Consider the following 26484-nt stretch of genomic DNA (forward strand, 5'->3'; position numbering starts at 1 on the left):
CGCAAAGTCGGGGTCCTCGCTACCTCCACCCCGAAACATGGATATTGCATTCTGACCGCTAGACGAGAGCGGCAGAGTATTGAGATCGCTCGTTCGGGGCCACGCCCACACTGAGCTCCCTGATCCTAGGGCAGACAGGCAGAGTGTAAAATGGCGCACAGCTGTCGGTGGCGGTTCCCTGCTCGCCCCGGAGGGAGCAGCAGCTCGGGTACCGGGAGGAAAGCGGGCCGAATTCGGGTGACTGCTTCCCTCCGAAACAGTGCTGGGACTTATTCCAACGCGAATGGGCTCGGGCCCGGTTACGACGCTGCGTTGCAAGTGTCCTCTGCCATCGGCAGCAACCTGCAGAAATTTCGGGATGTTTTGGGGGAGTCGAGCGGCTCCAGCAGCGGGGAGGTAAGCGGAACCCTGGCTAAAGCATTAGCCTCAGTCTTAGCTTCATCCCTGACTCATTTAGGATTTCAAAATCACACAGAAAATAACTCTGCGGCTCTGTAGCTGCTCTAAGTTGCTCAGTGAGAGGAGTGAGTGCGATCTTTATTTTGCTGCGTAGCAGACACATGCCTCCATCCATGTGCTGTTTTTCTCTCACTCTCAGCTCACTCTGGGACCACTGACAGGCTAAACTGCTAGCTAGCTCATATCAACATATACCTATGCTGTTGTAATGACTGAACTGCCGTTGGTTGCGTGATTTTAGAGTTTTGTGTTGAGATGATCTAACATAATATTGAGCATCCCAAGGAGTTAAGCGGCATTTTTGACAGGATGGAGATGTGCACATTGATATCTGTTGCGAGCTGCTCTAGGACCAGCTTATTTCACTTTAACACCAACTCTCGCGTGTCAGACGTGTTTCATTAAACTGCTCTTTTTGGATGACTATGAAAAGCAGTTTTTATGCGAAAGAGTGCGTGTGCATTCTAACTTAGCGAGCAGTTTGTGTCAAAAATGTGCCAAATGGATGCCTAAGTAGATATTTTGAACCCACAAAAAAAGCATGCAGTTGTGTACTCCCATCACAGTTGCTCAGCTCAATTCAAACTGTGTTTTTGTATTCGTAAGAGATTAAATAATACCACAGACTAGCTTTATTTGGCTCCGAGTTAGCTCACTGTCTCCACACTAACCCTTTCAAATCACAGCTATTTTAAAAGTCTCCGTTTGTTGCTGGTGCATAATAAAAACTGTCCTCTTGTTTTTAAATAAACCGATTTTAGGGCGTTTTAATAAGCATACACATAATGCTCAAGAAGCTTTCTAGCTGGACTGAAACACCTGGTGCCAGTTGGTTGTTGTCTGAACATTTAGCTGTAGCACGCAGAGTGTGGACCTATCCCAAATGCAGTCTTGATTTTAGAGCATGGACTAATATGGTAGGGTAGATTGGGCTCGGCACAAGTAATGCTTTCTCTCCACAACGATTTTGACCATGCATGTTGGCACTTTTAATGTTATTTGTCTTGGTTAGACGTTGCCGTCTAGACTGGGTTGAGAAATGGGTGATGCTTGTAGCCAGTGTTGCTATCAAAACATGCTGCTTAGCGTGTATGGGGGTCTTAAATTCGTGCATCGTGCGTTCTGTTGCAAAAGTTCGCGATCTGTAATTTCAAAACCCTTCTGTCTGATCTCCTTCACCATCTACAGGAGGTTGGCTAACGTGTTAGCCTGTTAGCATCCGCTGATGCACGGGAAAATGGGAGGTGGACATGTTTTTTTTCCCTCTCGCATATTGCGTAGTGGCAGTATGCATTCGGAAAAAACGTCATATTTCTAACCAGAATCAGCTCGTTCCTGTGCAGGTCATCAGCAAGGCTTAAAGTGGCCATTTGTTTGACCAAAGATATGCCAAATGTAGCGCTGTGAGGGATGCAAAAGGCGACTGCAATAAAAAGGGAGCGTATGACGGAGGTTGTTATGTGTGGGGGTGTGTACTGTGACAAACTACCATCTTCCTTTCTTGGTGCTGCTGCGCATCGGAAACGCGGGGAGATCGAAAAACAAGAGCGGGCGTGAATGAGAAACAGGCAAATATCGTGTTTGATTCTACGGTTCGCCTTGTGCGCTCTCCGTGGAAACGATGGCTTTGAAAATATGGCGCAGATTTAAGAGCAGGGGGATGTTGTTATTAAGGATGCTCTCCGCAGTCCTCCTCCATTCACTATATTTACCCTGTTGGCTTAGACAAAATATATAGCTATTTTTTATTGCGCATTGTACAGCCCTGTGGTCAGCTTTTGTTGTTTTTTTAAATGTTTTATGAATGTATTTGATTTAACTAATGGACTCATTTGTAGTAGATCTTATTCAGATTTGCGGCATAATTAACAACCTCGGAGCTCATGGCAGGTCTGTCTAGAGCGCAACTGTCGGGTTCCGGAAGTAAAAATCCCATTCATTTATCCCACAGATTAATTGATTTTCAAAGATAACTTATAAACCTTTAACCCTTCACGCTCTGAGGGTGTTTTTAAATATGTCCTGTTTAAGTGGCATACCCAAAATCAAAGGCTTATAACTCGACAACATATTTTATAAAACATTAATAAAATAAAATAATAAAAAGGCCCAAGTGTTTGGTATCATTTTAAAGAAAACTTCAAGTTTTTTAAAGATATAGATTATGCTAAATTTTGTGACTCTAAGCCTAAGACACTGCTGAAATAAATTACAAAAAAACTTGAGCCAAAAACGAACTCTTTTTCTTATTTTTCTGATTTTACATTATATACCTCAGGATGTGAATAAGGTGGCTCTGAAATCTGCTTTTGTTTTGTCCACAATCTTGTCACCTGTAACTGAGTAAAATTTTGTGTTCATACAACAAAGCAATCAAAAGTCATAGCATTACAAACATATTTATCCTAGTTTCCAAAAACATATCCAAATGCTTCTCCAAACAAATAAAACCTGATAATTGTACATAAGAACTAATTACACATACAAATGCAACAATGACTAAAGGTTTGCTTTCTCTTTTCAAAGCATGCAGACATGATTTTAATAATGAGATTTCCCAGAACGAGTCTTATTCTGTGCCATTTGAGGCATCATTGAGTCTGTCATGTACTTGACACCATCTCCTGGTGGCATATGTAATAATAGGTAATGGTCACATGAGTCTCTATCCAAAAATGGAGGATTATCACCACTGGCTAGAGCAATCTGAACCCAGTCCAGTTGATTTAGCGTTCCATGACGCTACAGCATTTCTGATGACGTCATCTGATCCAGGAAAGCGAATGTGTTTTTAGCCTGATAGCCAGATGCTGTGCTATCTGGACATTGTGCTTCGTGTCAGTTATATAATGATCTATGCATTTTACTACTTTGTGTGTGGGCTCGTTTTAAAGATAATCAGCTCTAAGTAATGGTATGTGATATTTAATGTTCTGTTTATTTTTCGTGAAGTTATAAGCGAAAATGCAGCATATGAGCAATACCTGTTCACATGAAAAATGTATGTCATAGACATATACTTAGCTATTACTCACTGTATTTTTGTCTGAGTAAAACAAAGGCTGGTTGTATTCTACTCTTTGAGAGCTTTCCAACAACATATGACACATGGCTATTTGATGGGATTTATGTTTTTACTGATTACATTAATATGTACAATGCAAAATTATTTCTAAATGATCAGAACGGAACACTTCTGATTTGTCTGCAAATTTCAAATCACTTGTTTAGTTTTAGCTGTAATGCCTACATGCATTGTAAACTAGAGCTTATAAGCTTTAAAATGATACCTATTTTGTGCTGATCAAGACTGTAGTCTTTAATATTTTAGATGAATATGGCGGCCCCATCCGAGCTTAAAAGGTTCAAGATAGCCCTATCATAAGCTCCGGAGTTGTTCATCGATGGTATATGCTTCTGTTGTAGCCATCAGTCTGCATTATTTCAACTTCATTGTTTAAAAATTGTGTTTAATACCGGAGTTCCTGGTGAACAACTACACTACCAATGCTCCAGCAGAGAAAGATAAACTAATCGAAGAAGTATGGCCAAGAAAGCCTGCCAAACAAGCCCGGGAGCGATTGCCCATTCCCATGACGCACTGTGAAATATAGTATAGGTCAAATCTAATTTCCTTGATATTTTTCTAATTTTCATTTCACAGCTTGTGTTTCTGGAGTTTTTTTTTTTTTTTTTGTCTACTGAATTTTTTTTTATTAAAGATGAACGATCAACACCAATGTAAACCGAACAACCCATTGAAGAGACTGTAAATCTATCTCTCATAGCCTCGTTTTCATTAGTCAAAAATCAAATGTGGTGCTACTCTGACACCAGATCATACCCTTTCTTTGAAAAAGTCATATGAAATGCAGACAGACGGCTAAAATCCCAGTGGAGCTTGCAGCTCATGCAAGTTGCGGACACAGCATTGTAAGTTTCATTCAGTGGCGATGTTGTGCCTGGGTAGGATTGTTCTGGTTCATCACAGCCTGCTGAGCTCACAGAGCAGCCTAAGGCCAGCAGCATGCTCAGTAAACACAAGCACACTGCCCCTACTTCCCATCAGACCCAAATCCAACCGCACGGGCCCACAGGGTCCCAGTAGGATTTTACTTCTTCTGATGGCTGCCTTTTAGACTACTTCATTAACCTATTTGGATGGCTTAAAATGTTTACATAGTAGTAATGCGTCTGTGTGATTTCTTGCAGCTCCAGAGACGGAAACTTGCTTTTACTTTGATCTTCTAAATCATGTTTGATTTCATCCAAAATCTAAAGTGCAAATAAAAGTCTGCGGCTGTTTGCAAGACAACTGTTACTTTCAGGAGGTGTCCTGTTTAAGTCTCCATTCATCTGTTCCTTTGTGAGGGACGCCATTTGGCTTGCCTTTTAATGTCTAGAGTAAAGCCCTGCTTGTGAAAGCAGAATGAGGATCAATATCAAGGCCTCATACAAAAGTGCAGTTGAATGGATACAGCAAATGAATGCTTTGCTCCACTGGTTTCTAATGAATGGTGCAGCCTATAAGGAGGGAAGAAGTCCAGCAGGTGTTTGGCCTATTTATCTAGAGAGGGCCCTGTCCCCTAGACAGCGTGTGCAGGATCATAGCAGGAAGCTTTGTGTCTGCTTTTATTCCAGCCTTTAAGAAGCTCAGGCAGCTGGAAGAGCAGAGACGTGGATATCAAAGGGTGAAGAGCAAGCCCTCCTACCCCTGGGACAGTGCTGGAAGGGAATTAGACACAGGCCATCCCATCCATGGCTTTATTCCGCTTTTGTAGGCGGGCTGAAGGGGGTTTCGCCTCCCACTTTTTTGGTCTGGGGGAGCGGCAGCCATTGAGTGCGCGGAGCAATTCTCTGTGAATTTATGTCCCTCATTACACCTCACAGGAGGCGCATCTTTGTTTTTATCAGGCCTCTATCTTAAAGGCACGGCTCCCCATTTGCGTGGGTGTGAGGTGTTGGAACATGTTGTTTCAGAAACCCTTTTGGCTGTCTTGAATGTGGGTGCATAAGCACATCAGAGCATTAAATCTGCATAACATGAAGGGAAATTTCTCCTAATGCCTTTTGAAAGTGTTTTGAGAGGCTTGAATAATCGAAGGTTCAAATTACTGGGGTTCCCCAACATTTTCATGTTTTGTTTTTTATGCTGGGGGTTTTGAAACAACCTAAATGATTTCTTATTTGTGACCACATTAAGTTCTCTTTTTCCGGTCAGATGACCAGACTTTTTCTTTTGCTATGAGCTGTTGGGTTTTGTCTTTGGTTATAAATATGAAGTCTTTGTCTATAAGCAGCCAAGCTAAGAATTCCATGAGTTAATATTTTTTTAAGGGAATCTGTTGCCTCAGCAGTTAAAACTTAAGTCAGTGGTCAACTTCAGATTGCAGTGATAATCAGTTACATTTCTTGATGTGGAAATTAGGGCTGGGAATAGCTACAGACTTCCCAATTCGATATTGCAATGGTATTTGTTGCCGTTTCAGTGTTTTTGTTTTTTGTTAAGTATAGACTATCACAGACTGAAGCGTGTCCGCCTTATTTAGCAGCGTAAATTAGGGATGCACCGATACAACTTTTTCTCTTCCGATTCCGATATCTGAAATCTCAGTATCGCCCGATCCCGATCCGATACCAGTGTTGTTTTTTTGCATAATCAGTTTAGAATATCTTTACATTATTGTGTGGAACTAATTGAGAGTACGCTTTAATATGTAAAGAAACACAAACCTCTAACTACACATTATTTCAATACAAATGTGGAGCCTATTTAGAAAAACTTTAACTAGTATACTGGATAATGTAGCAGCAAAATTAACAGTAATTCCAGTATAAGTCATCAGTAGAAAAGAAGCCGTTTTTTTTTTTTTTTTTTTTTTTTGTATCTGTACTTTAAATGATTCAGATCTCTTTTTTTGTTCAATTTAGTTGTAAGATATCAGCTCACTTTTCATTCACAGTTATTTTTTGGAACCTGTTCAACTTAAATATTATTATAATATGTAAACAAATGATGATAATAATAATGATAATAATAATAATAATATATTATAATAGTAATATATAGTAATATATCTCAATCGTTAAAAAACTTTTAAACCCTCACGCTTTTATTTTGACATTCTGAACTCTCCAGGAAGTCCTGTAAGTGTCTGTTTGTAGGCAAGTTCACAGTAGGTTAATTTGCTTCTTATTCAAATTCTGGTTAAAAAATAAATAAAAAAAACACCTCTGGCACCATTCTAAATGCATATTATAAGTGAACCGACTTTTGAGCATCTACATCTGAGATGTTATTCGTGAGTAGCGCTCATATTGCGCACTGCTGTGAAGGCTAAAAATAGCTGCGAATGTGTGTAAACAGAGCAGCACCATTCAATAACGCGCTGGAGCTGCGCATGCATTTTATAGATTTACTTATTAAACAGAGCCTTTTGTGATTCACAGAGCTATCGCACGTCTTCAAGTGGCTTTGAATAAAATGCATGAGTCATATAAACTACTTCAATGTTGTTTTTAAGGTTCTTTTGTCATTTTTTGAGCTTGACAGTAATGAACATGACTAACACACAGTATCGGATTTGGATCGGGCTCGTCAGACCAATACCCGATCTGTCTAAAAGCTTCAGTATCAGAGCCGATACCGATCCAGGTATCGGATCGGTGCATCCCTAGCGTAAATCTTTTTTATATTAATTTTTTTTAAATATTGAGTGTAAATTTCTAACATTATGCTTTGTGTTATTACCCTGGAATTAGTTTTAAAAAACAAATTACCACAACTGTGAGGGGGTTTCTATTACAGCTGCTGAGAGAGTGACAGTAAATTTGGCATCTTCTCCCATTTTACTGTCTTAATCCACCGCGCTCTATATTTTTCTTCTTCCGGAAAGTCATTCATATGTAATTGTGAATTTTTCTTTTGGTCTTGGAGCAAATGGGTAAGTGCAAATAATATTTGCTGTGATCTCCCATTCACTCCCATTCACCGCTGTAGAAGTTTACCATGCAAATGTTTACTTCCGCGTTTCAAAACCCAGAGTATGAAAAAGGTCTATTGCAAATTGATGTTAAAGGGATAGTTCACCTAAAAATGAAAATTCTCTCATGATTTACTCACCCTCCTGGCATCCCAGATGTGTATGACTTTCTTTCTTCTGCTGAACACAAATGAAGATTTTTAGAATAATATTTCAGCTCTGTAGGTCCATACAAGTGAATGGGTGCCAAAATTTTGAGGCTCCAAAATACACACAAAGGGAGTATAAAAGTAATCCACATGACTACAGTGGTTAAATCCATGTGTTCAGATGATATGATAGGTGTGGGTGAGAAACAGATCAATATTTAAGTAATTTTTTTCATAAATTCTCCTCCCTGCCCAGTAGGGGGCGATATGCACAGAGAACGTGAATCACCAAAAACAGAAGAATGAAAAGGAAAAAGGACTTAAATATTGATCTGTTTCTCACCCACATCTATCATATCTCTTCAGAAGATATGGATTTAAACATGAGGCATATGGATTACTTTTATGTTGCCCTTATGTGGATTTTGGAGCTTAAAAATTTTGGCACCCATTTACTTGCATTGTATGGACCTACAGAGCTGAGATACTTTTCTAAAATCTTCGTTTGAAGATGAGAATTTTCATTTTTGGGTGAACTAACCCTTTAAGATCTATTTAGCTGTGTTAACCTTTTTCTTTTTTTTTTCTCACCAAGAAATGTGTATTGCAGACTCAGACATGACAATTGTTTTACTCTGTTATACAGAATTTACAGGCAAATGGAAAGGATTTGCAAAACTACCAGTTTTCATAACTGACTAGTCATTGTATTATCTGAGCCATTAGTCGATTAGTCATGTTAAGGAACCCATGTATAATTAGGCTGCATTATCAGGGAATTACCAGGAAAACCTGGAATTTTACCATGCAGTTTTCGAGTCATGGAAAAGTCAAGGAAAATTAGAAAAATACCTAAATATCCTGGAAAATAATTATTTGTCCTGAAAAATATTTTTGAATAATAAATCGGTTTGACGGTGTTGCTAGCAAGGTTTTCGTTACAAGTACAAAGACATGATAACGACTGGGACTCAGAATTGGAGTCAAATACACAAATTCGTATCGTTTAGTCACTGCCACCGGCTGTGCATTGTCAAACAACGTCAACGGTTAAGGGCGCTTACACCCTCTTGATTGATTACAGCTGCGGCCAATTGTGTGCTTGGCAATCGCAGTCCAACCGAGGCAGATTGCTTGATTGGTTACTGCTACAGCCAATCTCGTGTTTGGCTACAGCAGAGCATGCACAGTGAGTGACACTCATGAAACTTCTCACACACAAACAAACTGAATGACCTGGAACATGTACCGACAGACTGAATGAGAGTGGCATGTTGTTCGTTTACTTCAGCATTGGCATGTGAGTCCACCTTGTTCATCACGGAGAGAAAAGGGCGGAAGAGCTATTAATGCGTAAAAGTGACTGATGTTTGTACACGTTGAGTGCCTTCACATGACTCGTGCCGGTGCTGTCGAATATATTGAATTCTATGAAGTGACGCGTCAGTGCAACCATCAAAGAGTTTTTCACACATGTTTTTGCCTCACAAATGATGTCTTTGAGAGTACAAAGCTACAATAAATATTTTAAAACTGTCCAAATTTTTGAAGAGATAGTGAATGTCTCTTAATTTATTTTAATTAATTATTACATCGTCTCCAAGTATCCAGAGACCCCAGATATTGAACTACAGTAATTACATTCACCAAAATACAAACAAAATTCTAAGACCTCAGCATAAACAAGTCCTCTTTTTACTTTCTGCAGTCAAAGCAATTGCCAGGTTTTTTCCTCTATGAAATACATGTTTTCACTGTTTATTTTGCACACCTCCAGCCAGGTCTCTTAAGCAACCAAATTGGCCCGGTTGCTAGGGAGGGTAGAGTCACATGAGGTAACCTCCTCGTGGTTGCCATAATGTGGTTCGCTCTTGTTGGGGCGCGTGGGGAGTTGTGCGTGGATGCCGCGGAGAATAGCGTGAAGCCTTCACACGAGCTATGTCACCGCAGTAACGCACTCAATAAGCCACGTGATAAGATGCGCGGATTGACGGTCTCAGACCCGGAGGCAACTGAGATTCGTCTTCCGCCACCCGGATTGAGGCGAGTCACTACGCCACCACGAGGACTTAGAGCGCATTGGGAATTGGGCATTCCAAATTGGGGAGAACAAGGGGAGAAAATCAGAAAAAAAATGAAAAAGTGCATAACTACTAGATTAGAAATATTGTGGAGGCGCAGAATGTAGTTCACGGCATCAAACGGTTTGATAAGCTATTATATTGAATTTTTTTTTTTTTTACTGCTAAACTATTTATTAAAGCAAATACTCTCCACAGCACCTCACAAATAAACCTGTGGATTATGCATAATAACAGAAACATTACCCACAGCAGAGGATTTGAAGTCCGATGCCTGGCGGTGCTTTAATGGCTGTAGCAGCTGTGAAATAAAAGACTAAATGTAAAGAATTAGAGATGAAACTTCTCGGGGTGAAAGTCTGTTCATGTGGAACTTAACACAAAAATAGGTTCTTATATCCATCTATCATTATATTTATCTATCAATTTGTTTTTATTAAAAAATGTATTTTTCATCAGGGAGACAATTTTTAAATCTATCTCAAGAATCACAATTTGTAACAGAATCAATGTTTTCTTTTTTTCTCCCACCTCTAGCAGATATATTTGGCTTACTGTGATTATAGGGCTATGTGTGTTGGTATTGTTGACCACACACAGAGTAGTGCAATTATATGGGAGGGATTGCCAGGTTGCGGTGTGCTTGCCAGTTTATGCCCACTTCTTAAGCTAACTGTAGATGCCATGTTGAGCAACTTTCCTGGGTTTGTGACCATCTGCTCAGAACAAGATGTGATAAGTGTATGTAAACAAATAGACTGTTTGCATACCTTTTATTTACAGGAAGAGAGGTGGCATAAAAATGGTTAAAAATAGCCGTGTTGATTTGATTCTGTCCTTCCATGGCTGCGGCTCAACTCATTTGTTTGGATGTTTTTGTTATCGGCCTGTTTACCACCAATTTATGCTATCGCTTAGTACTGCAAGAGAGGTTTGCAAGACTCAAATTTGCAAGTTGGGGTGGGTGAGAGGGGGCAGGATGGGGGAGGACAGGAAGTGGAGAATAACAATGTTTTATGTCACAATCTCCACTGTCCCTCCTCCCTCATCCTGCACTGGCAGCAGGTGCTCAGGCGCCTTGGCCAAGCCGAGTGTCACTATCTCGAGCCCAGTATCAGCGCTCCCCCTCCGTCTCAGCCATGGGTGTTGATTGAGCAGCTCTGGCGGAGCTGTTAGTTAGAGAACTTGTATTGTGTGGGTTGGTTGTTTAGATGAGCTTTTCATGTGTGCTTGTTGACCACTGAGCCTTTTCATCATGCTGCATCTCTCCATGTCTGTATGATCAGAATGTCGCTCTGTTCACTGTTTCCCCCTCCCTCTCTCCATCCTTCCCTACCTCCCTCCTCCCTTTCCTCCTGTCTTGGGATGTTGTTTACATCTTGCAGTGTTCCTCACACACACACACAGTGGAGGAGGGTGGGTGTGTGTGTGTGTGTGTGTGTGTGTGTGTGTGTGTGTGTGTGTGTGTGTGTGAGCGAGCGAGTGAGCAAGCATGCGGTTGAATGCCTGAGGCAGAGTGGTGCTGTCATTGAGAGCTACTCATAGTGTCACACTGACTTTGAGCTCCACTGCTTGCAGCTTTCTAGTGCTCTATCACCTTCGGCTTAACAGTGGAACTGCGATGAAGTCATCGTTTCTCAAAGCCTTCATCATACAGGGCTGGAGGAAACAACAATGCAATTAACACCAGCTATATACCATTATTTGGATTTTTGTGTCTAATATATCAGCCTTATCTGAATCAAGGGCACATATTCTGTCATTTACTTACCCGCATGTTGTACGGAATGCATATGACTTTCTTCTGTGGAACACTAAAGAGGATGTTAGGCAGAACGACATCATCAGTCACAATTAACTTCCATTGTAGGAAAAAAGATGCAATGAAAGTGAATAGTGACTGTGGCTGATATATTGCTGAACATCTCGTTTTGTGTTCTGTAAAAGAAAGTCAGTAATATGGGTTTGAAATGACATGAACTTGAGTAAATGATGACAGAATTTTCATTTTTGGGTGAACTATCCCTTTGATTTAAGATCTGTTAACACTGATCATCTGACAGTGGTGACGATTTCTTTTTCCAGTTCATTTTGTTCTTCAGTGCTTTTCGTAAGAAATTTGTCTCCAAATGTTGAAATTAAAGATAATTAAAGATGTTAGGCTTTTAGTAAGATGTGTTTTTTTTATATATATAAATGTGTGCAGTCTCCAGTTGCATCTGTTCTACAAACTGGACTGAAGGGAATTTAGCTACTGCCCCACATGCTGCTATAAATAAAGAATATGAAATGAAACGCCCCCGAAAGGCTTGAAAATCAACACAATAGCTGTTTAAGGAACTCACAGACATTAATCATCTTTTGAGAGGTAGTGCAGAGTGAAATTTTGAAAGTACTGGTTTAATCTAATAAAGACCACTTTTTTTTTGTATAAAGACGTAGAAAACGATAAGCAAATGGTCAAACATATTTGTTCGCTGTAAAACCTAATGCTTAAAATAATTAATTGTTTTGAGTGTGTACAATTTAAATCATACAATTGAGTTAAAAGTGACCTTGATGAGTATTTAGAACATTCTCTTTCTAAAAACTGACACCTTTTAAGAAACCGGAATTGTATTTTATTTATATATTTATTTAGTTTAATGAACTTGTCTCTTTAAATTTACAGGAACTTATAATACAAATGCATAGGGAAATCCCTAATTTTTAGGGATAGTTCACCCAAAAATGAAAATTCTCTCATTTACTAATCACCCTCATGCCATCCCAGATGTGTATGACTTTCTTTCTTTAGCAGAATACAAACAAAGATTTTTAGATGAATATCTAAGCTTTGTAGGTCCTCACAATGCAAATAATTGGTGATCAGAACTTTGTAGCTCCATAAATCACGTAAAGGAAACATTGGCTAGAAGTAATCCATACGACTCCAGTGGTTAAATCCATGTCTTCAGAAGTGATGTAATAGTATGGGTGAGAAACATATCAATATTTAAGTCCTTTTTTTCTCTAAATCTCCACATTCACATTTACCTTTACATCTTAAATTCTCATGTGATGCCTGTTTAGTTTAACTTTTACAGCTGAAAGTTGAAGTGGAGATTTAGAGTAAAAAAGGATTTAAATATTGTTCTGTTTCTCACCAACACCTATTATATCACTTCTGAAGATATGGATTTAAACACTTGAGTCATATGTGTTACTTCTATGTTTCCTTTGTGATTTTTGGAGCTACAAAGGTCTGATCACCATTCACTTGCATTGTATGGATCTACAGAGCTGATATATTTTTCTAAAACTCTTCATTTGTGTTCTGCTGAAGAAAGTCATATACATCTGGGATGGGATGAGGGTGAATAAATGATAAGAGAATTTTCATTTTTGGATGAACTGTCCCTTTAACTGAAAAGGGCAGGGGATTTCTGTTACACAGCATGCTTTGCATGGCATTCGACAGGGAGAGTAAATGTTTAAGTTAAATGTTATGTTATGTCTTTGTGTAAGATGAATTTAAAGGGGGAGACTTGTTAGAGTTTAATGTGTTATTTAGAAAAGCTTCTGTTATGTTGGAGTTTTGGGGGTTGCCATCATGGTGAAGAGTGGAGCTTGAGCTTAGGTACAGAATAGTTCACCCCAAAATGAAAATTCTCTCATAATTTACTCAACCTCATGCCATCCCAGATGTGTATGACTGACTTCATCAGAACACAAATTAAGATTTTTAGAAGAATATTTCAGCTCTGTAGTTCCATAAAATGTAAGTGGGTGCCAGCTTTTTGAAACTACAAAAAGTACAAATATCCATCATAAAAATAATTAATATGATTCCAGTGGTCTAATTAATGTAAAGTGAAACCATAGGTGTTTGTAAGAAATAGATCAATATTTAAAACTTTTGTTACTAAAATTGTTCACTTCCGGCCAGCTCGTTGAGGAGGGAGTTCAAACTGCCTCTCGTGTGATGTAAGCCCTCTGCATAGATATTCATACGTAGATCCCTTATTTGAAGTTGTTTCATTCAAACCAATTAAAACAGCTCTCCTTGCTGACTGTTTCAAGATGGCTCCACAGTTGACTTGTTGTGTACGATGTCGGAAAACTTTTAGAATTTTGATCACAAATACAGTTATAGAATCTTATATAGAATTATTTGTTTTTCTTTTATGGTTTTATGTATTTTATCTACTTTTTCTGTATTTCTTTTGCACTTGCCATGAAATACCTTTGCTGGTATGGCAATAAACATAAAAACAAACAAACAAACAAACGTCACTTGATCACTCTGTTCCAATGTTTGATTTGTAAGCAATCCACAGGGAATCCCTAATGATGTGCTCCTATAACATCCTTTAAATGCTCCGTGGAACATGACCTTTCACACAAGATTAGAGTGTGCATTCTCCCAGTCTGGATCCTTGGTGTGCAACTTAATTCACATTAAGGACATTTCAATGACTGAGACATTTTTATCACTACATAAAACACAGCGCGCTCAGCTGCAGAGCAGATGGTAATTGCAGTAATCATCTGCACTGTAAGCCCATTGAAAAATCTGATAAATGTGGGAAATGTAGCTGACTTAAAGGGATACTGAGCGTTTAAGTTGCCTCAAAAATGGATTTGGAATTACAGCTTGCCTAAAATGTTATGACAGAATTAGATCAGGAAGACGAGAGCCCAAATGGCTCATGTAATCAGCATTTCTCCCTGTATCTCATACGTCAGGTGTGTGATAAGCACGAGGCTATCATAAAAGCCTGGAGCTTTATAAAATCCTATCATAGGACTTTGACAAAGCTTAGCCTGTTTGATTGACGGTGGTGGAGCAATTGTCAGGCGAGATGGCAATTGCAACAGATGTCCTGACGGTGAGATCAGCACTGATGTCATGCAGCCTAGCAACAGCAGATGCAAAGGATATTTGAGTGGAAATGGAGAGGACTGGTCATCTCAGGAGGAGGTGCCATCAGTTGGCAACACAGATGTGTTTTGTTACTTATTAAAGTCCAAGGTAAAACACTCAGTTGGTGCTTTGAAGCATTAAAGTTTATAATTTTGGACAACTGGTCTAGTAGCCTCCAGACTGTAATACTGAACTTAAGTGCAAATATAAATTGACAGTTTAATTTGGGGTACAAATAGCGTGTTGTTTGCACTCATGAGTTGCTGGATTATTCAGTTCAGATGAACTGTCCCTTCTTTCATTAGGGATGCTGTTACTGAGCCTGATACCCTTAGTGCAGATGAGAGGATCATATGCATTATTGCATTTGTATTATAAGGGTCATGTTATGGCTACATCAGATGCTGTTTTGAACAGATGGTGGTTAAACAAATGAATGAAATGAAATATGTTTCCAGAGCTAGTGGATTTGGAATATAGATATTAAAATGATAATGAAAATTAACAGGATGGGGAATTAACGCCTTGTCTGTCGAATTAGCTTGCATCTATAAACTCAGTGTAGACAAAGTAGGACTGCCAATACAATATCTTTTTCTCATTCTATCAGTCTTTTTTAGATCCTTTTATTTAATTAATTTAGGGTGGTACAACGATTACATTCTGTTTTTGTTTTTTTTTTACATGAAAAATTAAACTCATAAAAAGCTGTAATAAAAAAAAATATATAGGCGTGAGTAGTGCAAAATTGTCTTAATATTTCTTACAAATAATATACAGTGAAACAATTGTTTTGATATATTAAGTTGTGTACACTTTCATGTATTCCTAGTGCAAGGTAAGTATTTTAATACATTTGACTTGATGTTTACACCACATGACATTTAATTTTTTTTGTTAGAGTATGCTATAAATGTTAGTTTTTTTTAATTATGAAGCCAAATTGTAAACAAAGATTACATTTCTACGAACTTGACGTGTTTTAAACTAGATTTTAAAAAGATTTCTCATTTTTATCACCTCGGACAAATTAAAAGTTGGGTAAAATCTGCCGTTTTCCAGCGGACCAGTTCAATTCATATCACTGCATTTAAAAGACACTATACATACAGATATAAAACAAACTCAATGTTGTAGTTTAAAATCTCAGAACTATTATTTTCTATGGCTGCTGTTCAGTCTCTGTCATGCACAAGCGGTTCCGCTTTTGACACTGGTTCAAATGACAGTGTTGGAGGGTTTTCGGCTGATGCAAAGATGTATGGCAGCTTAAGTCTCCATTCTCCATACATTTAATCCACTCCCATGTTTATGTCCAGGACATGCATTGTGTGTAATGAATAACCGTGAACTGCTCCACACAATCAGTCAAAAAAACAAACACACACACACTCACACACAAAAACAAAAACTCTAAAACCAGCATTTCTCGCTGCAGTCAGAGCCTTCTCAAGAGGTTAAAACTGTTCCCACAGATTCACTTGCTCTGTGGACATGCTGGGAATACTTTGCGTCTTTGGGGCACTTTTTAAATGCAATCCAGTTATGATATTGTGATGCATTGCAGTGTATTGGATTATGAATTGAGGTAGTTGCTTATATCCAGTCCTATAGCAAAGAAAGAATACGTTTTTTTACTCTAAAACTATAAGCAACCGTTAGGTAGATGGTTTCAGAATGAGAATCCTAACATTATGAGTGGCCTCCTTTTCATGATAATGAGCAGGAAATGTAACAAAGGAACTATATGAGTCAGCAAACAAAAGTTTGGTTTCACTGGGATACTTATTTTATTATTATTAATTTATTTATTTTTAGATTCTTATGGTTAAATCACAAACATTAACTCCACCACAGCAATCTCCCAGGAGTTTAGTAAATCTTTCTTAAATTTCATCTCTTTAGGAAGAATTTGGAGGCTTTAGCACAGACAGTGACAACAGAAGAATACATAGCCCAGCAAGGACATCAATAGGTAAAGTACCGTTTACATCTCTAACACATTCTCTCTTGATTCTCTGATATCTCTAAATACAAAATAGAAAATCCATCTTTTGTAATTGGGAAATTATAAGGTATATGCATTTGGGTGTAAATAAAAATAGAGCTTTGCATGTACCACCATTTTCTCTGGTCTTAATTTCTTTTTCTGTCAGGTCCTATCACACCCGAAAAGAAGCCAAGAGGACGTCCTCCCAGGGCTCTGGCTGCACAGAAGGTTGGCGCTAATGTTGAGACAGCTCCTTTGCCTGTTGCCACAGTTCCTTCAAAGAAGGTAAAGCGACCACCAGGGAGGCCTCCTGGATCTGGAGAAAAAAGAAGAGGCCGCCCTCATGCTTCTGCCAGCCAAAGGAGCTGGCAACAGAGTGGCCATGCACTGCCTGAAGATGGCAGGAATGCAGCACAGGAGAGCAGCACCAGTCCTGCGCATCGCAAGGACATTGTGGAGAAGGAAGACAAGGAGAAAAGGCAAATTCTGCTAGGGTCTGGGCAGCGTCATGGATCTGAGGCCAAGCTTCACAAAATCAGCCGGGAATCCAAAGTGACCAAATTAAAACAACTGCAGGACATCAAACTGAGCCCACTTAAGTCTAAGCTGAAGGCCATTGTGAGGAAGGGTGTCCCAGTTACTGGTGTGGAAAGACGGAAGCGGGGCAGGCCGCCTTCTGCGGAGCGCCTCAAAGCTGAGGCTGCTGCTGCTGCTCAAGCTGCTATTGCCTCCTCTGTCCAGGAGTTGTCCTCTATAGCAACTGGGACTGGAAAAAATAAGGCCTTCAGGGTTCGTCAGGTACAAGATTTGGGTCCCCACACTTCACATGATCTCAAGCTCAGGGCTTCTCATCCTGCTGATGAATGCACTAGCCCAGATTCCCATGACTCCCCTCCAACATTTTACCCTGTAACCCCAACTAAACTTGGGAGACCATTAGGGTTACGTCAGAGCCCTCGACATATCAAGCCTGTGCGTGTTGTGCCTCCCTCCAAACGCACTGATGCCACTATTGCAAAGCAATTGCTGCAGCGGGCAAAGAAGGGGGCTCAGAAGAAGAAACTATTAGAAAAAGAAGCTATAGGCACCCAGGGAGCTACAGGTCTTGAGGGTGGGCGGCACAGGAGGCGAACGCAGCTAACGAATATCAGGCAATTTATCATGCCTGTTGTGAGCACAGTGTCCTTGCGTATCATCAAGACTCCTAAGCGGTTCATTGAGGATGAGGCCAGTTTCAGCACTCCACCACCACACATGAAAATTGCGCGACTGGACTCTGCGGCATCTGCCTCAGCACCACAACCCATAGCCTCATCCTCCCCTGCTCTTGTTTCCACAGCTCCGGTCACAAGTGGAACTGCTTCCATACCTGGGGTGGGGCCTACTGTTGACTCTCTCCCTTCCCTGCCATCCCCTGTCCCAATTCCCAGTGTTTCCGCCGTTGCAGCTAGTCTTCTTAACAGCAGCTGCAACAACAGCACTAGCAACGGGCGCTTTAGTAGCAGTGCGGCATCCTGTGGCTCCAGCGCTGTTTCACAGCATTCCTCTCAGCTCTCCTCTGGTGAATCGTCTCGCTCCAGCAGCCCCACCCTTGATGACTCCTCTTGTGATTCTCAGGCCTCCGATGGCACCCAGGCCCTCTCAGAAGAGCCTGATCATTCCCCTGCCTCTCAGGGAGAGACAGAGACCAGCTTGCACCATGCCTCTCACCCACCATCTCCACCATCCGAGCCAGAGCCAGACCATGTAGTGTTGTTGGAGCGCAGCAGGCGGGGTCGCAGAGGTCAGAGTCATAGGAGGGGGGCCTTAGTGGCACGCAGTAGGGGCAGCCTGATAAGTGGAAGGAAACAGGCCATCATCAGTCCAGCCACAGGGGTTTTGATGTCATCATCTGTTTCACAGGCTGGATCTCAACAAGCCTCTTCCACAGCTTCTTCCTCCTCTTCCCCACCTCCTCTTCTCAGCCCTCTTCAGCCCCCCCAGGCAGCTTCATCCAGTGCATCTGAGCATCATTCCCATTCTACATGGATGATGCCACATTCCATTGCCCCCTTCCTGCCCACCCCACCAATGCTCTCCAGCTCTCATGACAAAAGGCGCTTTATACTACGGGAGCCCACTTTTCGCTGGAAATCTTTGTCATGTGCTGAAAATAGGTACTTCTCCTCTGCCAAGTATGCAAAAGAGGGCCTTATTCGTAAGCCCACTTTCGACAACTTTCGTCCTCCACCACTCACTGCAGAGGATGTGGGACTCATGCCTCCAGGGCCTGGTGGAGGTGGTGTCACACCAGGAGGATTCCCTGCACCAAGTGGTACAGCTGGGGCAGGTACCAGGCTTTTCTCCCCCATGCATCATCACCACCACAATCACCACCAGCATCCCTCATCACGGTTTGATACACCACATCAAAAGCGCAGCCCCCTACTGCGCCCCCCTCTTTTCACTCCAAGTGCGGCTCATTCCCGCATCTTTGAGTCAGTCACGCTCCCGTCCTCCTCAGGGAGCAGCCCTGGCTCTCTGTCCCCTCTTCAGCTCTCGCCAACATCAAACAAAAAGAGGAAGGGGTCGAGGTTCTCCCGTGGACAACCCAGGTCACCCTCACACTCCATGACTACCAGGAGCAGTCAGTCAGGAGTCCAGACAGGGAAAACTGCCTCTGAACATCCCTTGTTAAGCAGTTCTGTTCCCATAAGCGTGACTGGTAATTCCAGTCCTTTGCCTGGAGTTGCAGTCAGTCCACTTGCTGCCAGTGCCTTAATTCAAGCTTTCAGCAGCTTCTCCTCAGGCTCCATTGGCCTTACGAGCCATGGGGTTTCCGATGGGCAACGAGCTGCTGGGAGTCTTGGTGTGAGTGGGAGTTCTGCTTCATCTTCACAGCTCTTCCCTCTTTTTACCCCCAGTCTTCAAGCTTCAGGTGGGGGTCCTGGAAAAGCAGGAAAGGAACGGAGTGCCTCTACTTCTAGAGACATTGGTCCAAAGGACAAGGACAGGGAGACGGAAAAGTGTAGAGAGCGTGGAAAGGAAAACAAAAGAGATGGGAGGAAGGATTGGGATAAAAGAGGGAAGAGCCTTCCATCAGAGGCTTCTCCCAGTTCTACATCCAGCCTTTTTGCAGTTGAGGCGAGGGACATTGAAGAAACTCTCACCCAAAAAAGAACTCCTGGTCGTAAGAAGTCTGTTACGATTGACTCTGGTACGGAGGCCTCCCCGAGCGACTCAGCCGAGCAACCAGTTGGGGCCCTGTCATCCAAGGGTCGTCTGCCCAAAAAAGGCAGACATTCAGAGAAGAATAGTGAAACAGAGGGAGTAGAGAGGGAGAAAGACAAGGAGAGGTTGAATGCTCCTATCCAGGCAGGGCAGATGGGAAAACCCCCTGCCACCACATCACTGGGCTCCATGTTAGCTCGTGCTGAGAAACAGCCAGTCACAGACAGGCGTGTTGCAGGACTGCTGAGAAAGGCAAAGGCTCAGCTCAGTAAGATAGAGAAGAGAGAGTTACAACCTGGTGATCAGCCCAAATTGCAGGTATGTCCCTCTCTTAACTCTACATTGTCTTTTTTTCTGATGGTTTGCAACTTGCTGCATATTTGGATCTGTTAAAAATCTGTTAGATCTTCCCTCTAAGACAGGAAGATTTTTTTAAGATGTACAAAGCACAATTTTCATTTGTTTATCTTATGCAGGTTCAGGAGAGTGACTCCTCTGAGACATCAGTTCGTGGTCCACGCATTAAGCATGTGTGTCGTCGTGCAGCTGTAGCTCTTGGTCGCAACCGTGCTGTGTTCCCAGATGACATGCCCACCCTTAGTGCCTTGCCATGGGAGGAAAGAGAAAAAATCTTGTCTTCCATGGGAAACGATGGTGAGAAAACATCTTAGAGCTCGTTTGATTTGTAGGGTAAATATCAATATTGCATGTTCACATGTAAATGATGTGCTCTTATAGACAAATCATCAGTGGCGGGGTCAGAGGAGGCTGAACCACCCACACCTCCCATTAAGCCAATAACAAGGCAGAAAATGGTCCAGGAGGCTGCACCCAGAAAAGGCCGGCGCTCTCGACGCTGCGGGCAGTGTCCAGGCTGCCAGGTCCCAAATGACTGTGGGGTCTGCACCAACTGCCTGGATAAGCCCAAATTTGGGGGACGCAATATTAAAAAGCAGTGCTGCAAGTGAGTGTAAAATAAGTATACAGTAGCAACGTACTGTTGTTTCATGTACTTAAAACCTTATAGTATAATACATGTTGTATAATTGTCAGAAAGTTCTAAAATGTATTTGCTTGTTTCGCTATAGAGTAAGGAAGTGTCAAAACTTGCAGTGGATGCCTTCAAAGTTTCTTCAGAAGGAGGCGAAAGGTCAGCTTTCTGATAATACTCATTTACAAGTTTGCTGTATCTCAACTTTGCTGTATTTCAATTAATTTTCCATTTGCATCAGCTACAGGTAAAAAAGATAAGAAGAGGAATAGACTGTCAGAAAAGAAGGATGCACATCACAATGTCAAATCTCAGTGTTCTGAAGCAAGTACCAAACCAGCCCCTCCTCCTTCAAAGGATGACCCTCCCCGTAAGAAAAGTGAAACTCCACCACCTGTGCAGGGAGAGGACAAACAAAAGCAGACACAACCAACATCGCCACCCTCACCAACCTCTTCCCCAAAGGAATCTACTCTCTCTAGTCCCGATGATCCCAAGCATTCTCAAGCCCCTTTGAGCTCAGCCTCCAGAAAAGAACGGAAGCAGCAGCCCAGTCCTTCATTAACATCTCTGCATACAGCTCCATCGTCCCCACCAGCACATTCCCAGCAGTGCTTGCAGCAGCAAAGCCAAGTGCCAGCAAAAAAGGAAGGCCTTGCGAAGTCCCAGCCCAGTGAGTCCAAGAAGTCTCAGCAACAAAGTCAACCCTGCTCGGCCACAGACACAGGTAAGAAAGAGCCAAGTGATGCACTGTATATATGATGTACTTTTGCACAAAGAAATTAATTGTATTTTTGAGTTTTTTTTATATTATGTACATTTACATGAGATGAAGACTCCAGTCATATCAGTGGTCTAGAAAAAGCTGTTTTATTCTAAATAGAGCTGGGTGCACCCTCCTGGGCGCCGCCATGTTGAAAACACATGACCAGCTGAATACTACTCTAGGTAATACCCCTGTTATCAGAGCTTTTGAGGAACAAATTAATCATGCACCCACGAATATGCCTATGAATAAGGTATTTCTACAATGGTATTGGTAACTGAAAGCTTTTGATTTTGCTTGATGCTGCATCCACACCAAAGGTATCAAGTCAAAGACCTCTATCCTATCAGACAATGAAATGAATAAAAACATTTGTCAGTGCACCTTTAACGTAGTCACTAGATTTTTGTTAAATGATCATTACTTTTGTTTTAGCATCTGAAGCAAAACTAAAGAAACAGACCACTCGATGTGTGCAACCACCCAAGTCTAAACCAAAAGAGAAGGTAAGCAGATCTTCCAGGCAGTTTTGTTGTATTTTCTGCCATGAACATTGTTATAAATTTGTCTTATCACCTCACTCTCTGCATGGTGGTTGTTTACAGGAAAAAAAGATAGCCTCCAAACCTGACCTCAGTACTTTAAACTCCCAGAGCACTCCCTCGACTGGGGGCACCACCAAGCAGAAAGCGCCCTGCGATGGAGTGCATCGAATCAGAGTAGATTTCAAGGAGGACTATGACATTGAGAATGTGTGGGAGATGGGTGGGCTCAGCATTCTCACCTCTGTGCCAATCAACCCGCGGGTGGTGTGCTTTCTTTGTGCCAGCAGTGGTAATGTAGAGGTAGGTCTTATTTGAAGATTTAGTGAAGGCACAGACAGCAAGTGATGGGAATGTGTACTAATGGCTTGTTATCTTCAGTTTGTTTTCTGTCAGGTGTGCTGTGAACCCTTCCATCTCTTCTGCTTGGGAGAGACAGAGCGCCCCCATGAGGAACAGTGGGAAAACTGGTGTTGTCGCCGATGCCGCTTTTGCCATGTCTGTGGCCGGAAATATCAGAAAACCAAAGTAAGACTCTTCTCGCAGTTTCCATAATTGGCTAAATATAAATAAAAATTTTACTTGTGCTGAAAAAGACTCCCTGTGAAACCACAGGAGGAATATTGCTATTTAACTCAGTGGCAAGTATGTTTCATATTTCAAAGCTCTATCCTAAATTCAGTCTTAGACACTTTGATTTAGTGTTGCTGAGAAGCTCTGAGCATGTTCCAAAAACAGCAGCACTGATTTTGAAAAAACACAATGTTGGAATTTGGGGAGGAAGATTTCAAACCTCCTGGCTGAAAGGAAAGATACGTTTTAATACAACAATAACTTGCGTCAAGATTTATGTCAGATTTATAGTATGATTCTTAAATAGTTAAAGTAGTAATAAAGTAGTAGTTTTTGTTATGATGTCATAAAATGCAAAACTTGAGTATGATGTGATGCATTCTTAAGGGTAAAAGATAAATGGAAAAGCTTCGTAATCAGAGCATGAGTCAGCTCTTTTCCTGTGTCAGATTTTGTGGCTACATTTTTAACAACATCTTGAAGAATGTCCCCATTTGGTATGTGCTGGTGAAAAAAAAACTCCTTTATTATAGGCCAAAAAAATATGGCATTACTCTGGAATTATCATGTCCTTTTTGGACACTTTATTACCATATCAAGGGGAACTAACTCTAAAGCATGGCCCTTAAAGCGTATTTTCTCTCCCAGATGCCCTCAAAAACTCCAGAAATAACAAATACTAAATGTCTTATGCACCGTTCTGGCCATATTTTTTGAAAATCAGATCACAAATGAAACGTATTGCTTGCTAACTAATATATAATTTTAATTTGACAAGGAATTTTTTTTCTTGTCACAAAAAATTAACATTCTGCAGAGGAAAGTTTTTATAAAAAGTGCAGCTGCAGTGCTCACAGATCTGTCACATGTGAGTGAAAAAGAAAAATCAGATTTGGGCCACTTTCAGCTGCGGTGTGAACGAAGCCCATCTTTACTCCTATTGGTAGTTGCTGCAGAAAGTTGCTCCTCATTTGCAAAAAGTTACACTTTTTTTTAACTTTCTGAAGTCACTGGACACGCTCACATTTAGTCGCCAACGGTCACTGTCGTTCATGTCACCGGAAGTCGCCAGCTCCCATTAAAAATGAATGAGATCATGTTGCTTTGTAGCTGCATGTGTGAACAGGGCTTAAATGTTAGAAAAACGTCTCCGGTGGATTCAAAATTGAACACTTTATTTTTACTATCATGCAGCAGCTACTGGAGTGTGACAAGTGCCGAAACAGCTATCACCCTGAGTGCCTGGGACCCAACCACCCTACCAGACCGACCAAGAAGAAAAGAGTCTGGGTACACACACACTCTCACTCTCACACTCTCTCTCTCTCTCTCTCTCAACCTCGGGTGCCTGTAACATTTGCTCATAGATATTTTTCCTTCTGTCACAGATTTGCACCAAGTGTGTGTGCTGTAAGAGTTGCGGAGCCACCAAACCAGGGAAGGCCAGAGATGCCCAGTGGTCACATGATTTCTCTTTGTGTCATGACTGTGCCAAACTCATTGCTAAAGGTCAGTACTGATCAACCCTTTTTTGTATATTTGTATTGTAAGTGAACTTCTGTGTAATCAGTCACTTTTGTCTCCCAGGCAAATTCTGCCCTCTCTGTAAAAAGTGCTGTGATGATGATGACTATGATAGCAAAATGAAGTGTGGGAAGTGCGAGTGCTGGGTGCATGCCAAATGTGAAAGCTTAACAGGTTAGTTACCTACATGACAGTTACCTACATGACAGTTAAGTGTACCTCACTAATCAACTCAGTAACTCGAGACTAAACGTACTTTAGTACAGTCTGACATATAGTTGAGTAATGTTAATTGTCTTTATAGACAGAACTTAAATGCTCAAGCTCGATCTTTACCTTTATGTAGATGATATGTATGAGTTCTTGTCGAAACTGCCTGAGAATGTGGTCTACACCTGCATAAAATGCACTGAGTGCCATCCTGCTGAGTGGCGCACTGTCTTGGAGAAGGAAATTGAGAAGTCCATGCGCCAAGTTCTCACTGCCCTACTCAACTCCCGCACATCCACTCACCTGCTTCGCTACAGACAGGTGAGCTGCCATCTCCTGAGGAAGACAAAAGCACAGATTTCTCACTAGACTTTTCACTGATTTGCTTATTGTCTGTATTATTTTCATTTGTCTCAGGCGGTTATGAAGCCTCCTGAGCTGAATCCGGAGACTGAAGAGAGCCTTCCCTCACGCCGGTCCCCAGAGGGCCCTGACCCTCCTGTGCTAACAGAAGTCTTGCCGCCAAATGATTTGCCCCTCAATTTAGAGTCTGTGGAGAAGAAAATGGACTCTGGACAATATAAATCTGTTGTAAGAGTTTTTGAGTATCTTCTTTTCAGTGCATGAGTCAGTAAAGTAAAAAGGTAGCTTTTTTGTCTCTGTTCTTCTTTGAAAGTTTACCTGCTGCTTTTTGTACCTCTGATAGCGAGGACTTCAGAGCCGGGTTCAAATGCAGGTCACATACATTGCGAGAGCCAGGTGTCATTTTCTTCTTCTCTCTTTCAGCTTGAGTTCAGTGATGACATTGTGAAAATCATCCAGACAGCCATCAATTCAGATGGAGGTCAGCTGGAGAGCAGGAAGGCCAACAGCATGCTCAAGTCCTTCTTTATTCGGGTGAGATAAACTAGTCGACACAGAATTCTGAAGTGGAACCCCTTGCAGTCCTATATTATTGTTGCTAATGGTACTGTCACTATTATTTGTTACAGCAAATGGAGCGGATTTTTCCATGGTTCAAGGTTAAGGAGTCCAAATTTTGGGAGATGCACAAAGTCTCTCCCAAGTAAGTCTTTCCCCTGTGAATTTGTTTTTTAGCGTAAACAATGTAGATTGTGAGCTACTGTGAACAAGCTTTTCGTAGTGCCCATGAATGCGTGATGGATGTCAAGATTTTCACTGAAAAATGACATTCATTTCATATTGTTTGTCACCATGCATTCAGAAGACTTGGAATATGAGGCATGGACTACTTTTAAAATACTTAAAGGTTCTTTTTTGAGCTTAAAAATGAAGCACTATCCACTGCTAATATATTGAAATGACTGCCCACAATATTCATTAAAACTAGGGATGCACCGATCCGATACCTGGATCGTTATTGGCTCTGATGCTGTTGATTTAAAAGGATCAGGTATTGGTCCGACAAGCCCAATCCAAATCTGGTACTGTGTGTTAGTCATGTTTGTTGCTGTCAAGCTCCAAAAATGACAATAGAACCATAAAAGCACTATTAAAGTCTGTATGACTCGTGCATTTCATTCAAAGTCTCTTGAAGACATGCAATAGCTTTGTGAATCGCAAAAGGCTATGTTTAGTAAGTAAATATGTTGCTCTGTTGACACACAAGCACGTGCAGGCTGGTGATGCGCTCGCAGCTATTTTCAGCCTTCACAGCGGTGCGCAATATGTGAGCACTGCACACGAACAAAATCTCAGATGTTGATGCTCAATATTCGGTTTGCTCTTGACATGCATTGAGAATGTCACCGAAGGACCAGTTTACCAGATTTTAAATAAGAAGTGAATGAACTAGCCCAAAATACAGGCACTTACAGGACTTCCTGGAGTGTTACGACCGTCAAAGTAAAAGCCTCAACGTATTTAAAGTAAAAGGTTCACGACTGAAATATATTACTCTTGTATTATAAAACTATAAAAGTCAATAATAATAATAATACTTTATTATTATGATTATTATTTGTTTACCAATGTCAACAATGGTTAAGTTGACTGGGTTCCAAAAAATAACTGTGAATGAAAAGTGGACTTATTTCTTACAACTAAAGTGAACAAAAAAGAGATCTGAATCCTTCAAAG

At 41.2% G+C, this 26484-nt stretch overlaps 1 protein-coding gene across 5 annotated transcripts in view; it reads left to right on the plus strand.

The window, feature by feature from the left end:
* The first annotated feature begins 133 nt into the window (after window positions 1-133).
* The window catches only part of LOC127429777 (histone-lysine N-methyltransferase 2A-like), a 40894-nt gene continuing 14543 nt past the window's right edge, over window positions 134-26484 (plus strand). For 4 of the 5 annotated variants that reach the window (XR_007895334.1, XM_051678950.1, XM_051678952.1 and 1 more), the window contains exons 1-17: window positions 134-396; window positions 16484-16553; window positions 16735-20096; window positions 20255-20432; window positions 20517-20742; window positions 20867-20928; window positions 21011-21496; window positions 21971-22041; window positions 22141-22380; window positions 22459-22605; window positions 23845-23940; window positions 24039-24159; window positions 24238-24348; window positions 24521-24705; window positions 24802-24975; window positions 25171-25281; window positions 25377-25450. Coding sequence is in view for 4 of the 5 variants with exons in the window: in XM_051678950.1 (XP_051534910.1) it covers window positions 151-396; window positions 16484-16553; window positions 16735-20096; window positions 20255-20432; window positions 20517-20742; window positions 20867-20928; window positions 21011-21496; window positions 21971-22041; window positions 22141-22380; window positions 22459-22605; window positions 23845-23940; window positions 24039-24159; window positions 24238-24348; window positions 24521-24705; window positions 24802-24975; window positions 25171-25281; window positions 25377-25450 (5960 nt within the window). In the remaining variant the exon portion in view is untranslated. The remainder of the gene's footprint in view (window positions 397-16483; window positions 16554-16734; window positions 20097-20254; window positions 20433-20516; window positions 20743-20866; window positions 20929-21010; window positions 21497-21970; window positions 22042-22140; window positions 22381-22458; window positions 22606-23844; window positions 23941-24038; window positions 24160-24237; window positions 24349-24520; window positions 24706-24801; window positions 24976-25170; window positions 25282-25376; window positions 25451-26484) is intronic. The other variant, XM_051678951.1, reaches the window with a different exon arrangement.

This window comes from Myxocyprinus asiaticus, chromosome 39 (assembly GCF_019703515.2).
Source record: "Myxocyprinus asiaticus isolate MX2 ecotype Aquarium Trade chromosome 39, UBuf_Myxa_2, whole genome shotgun sequence".
NCBI classification, from domain to species: Eukaryota; Metazoa; Chordata; class Actinopteri; order Cypriniformes; family Catostomidae; genus Myxocyprinus; species Myxocyprinus asiaticus.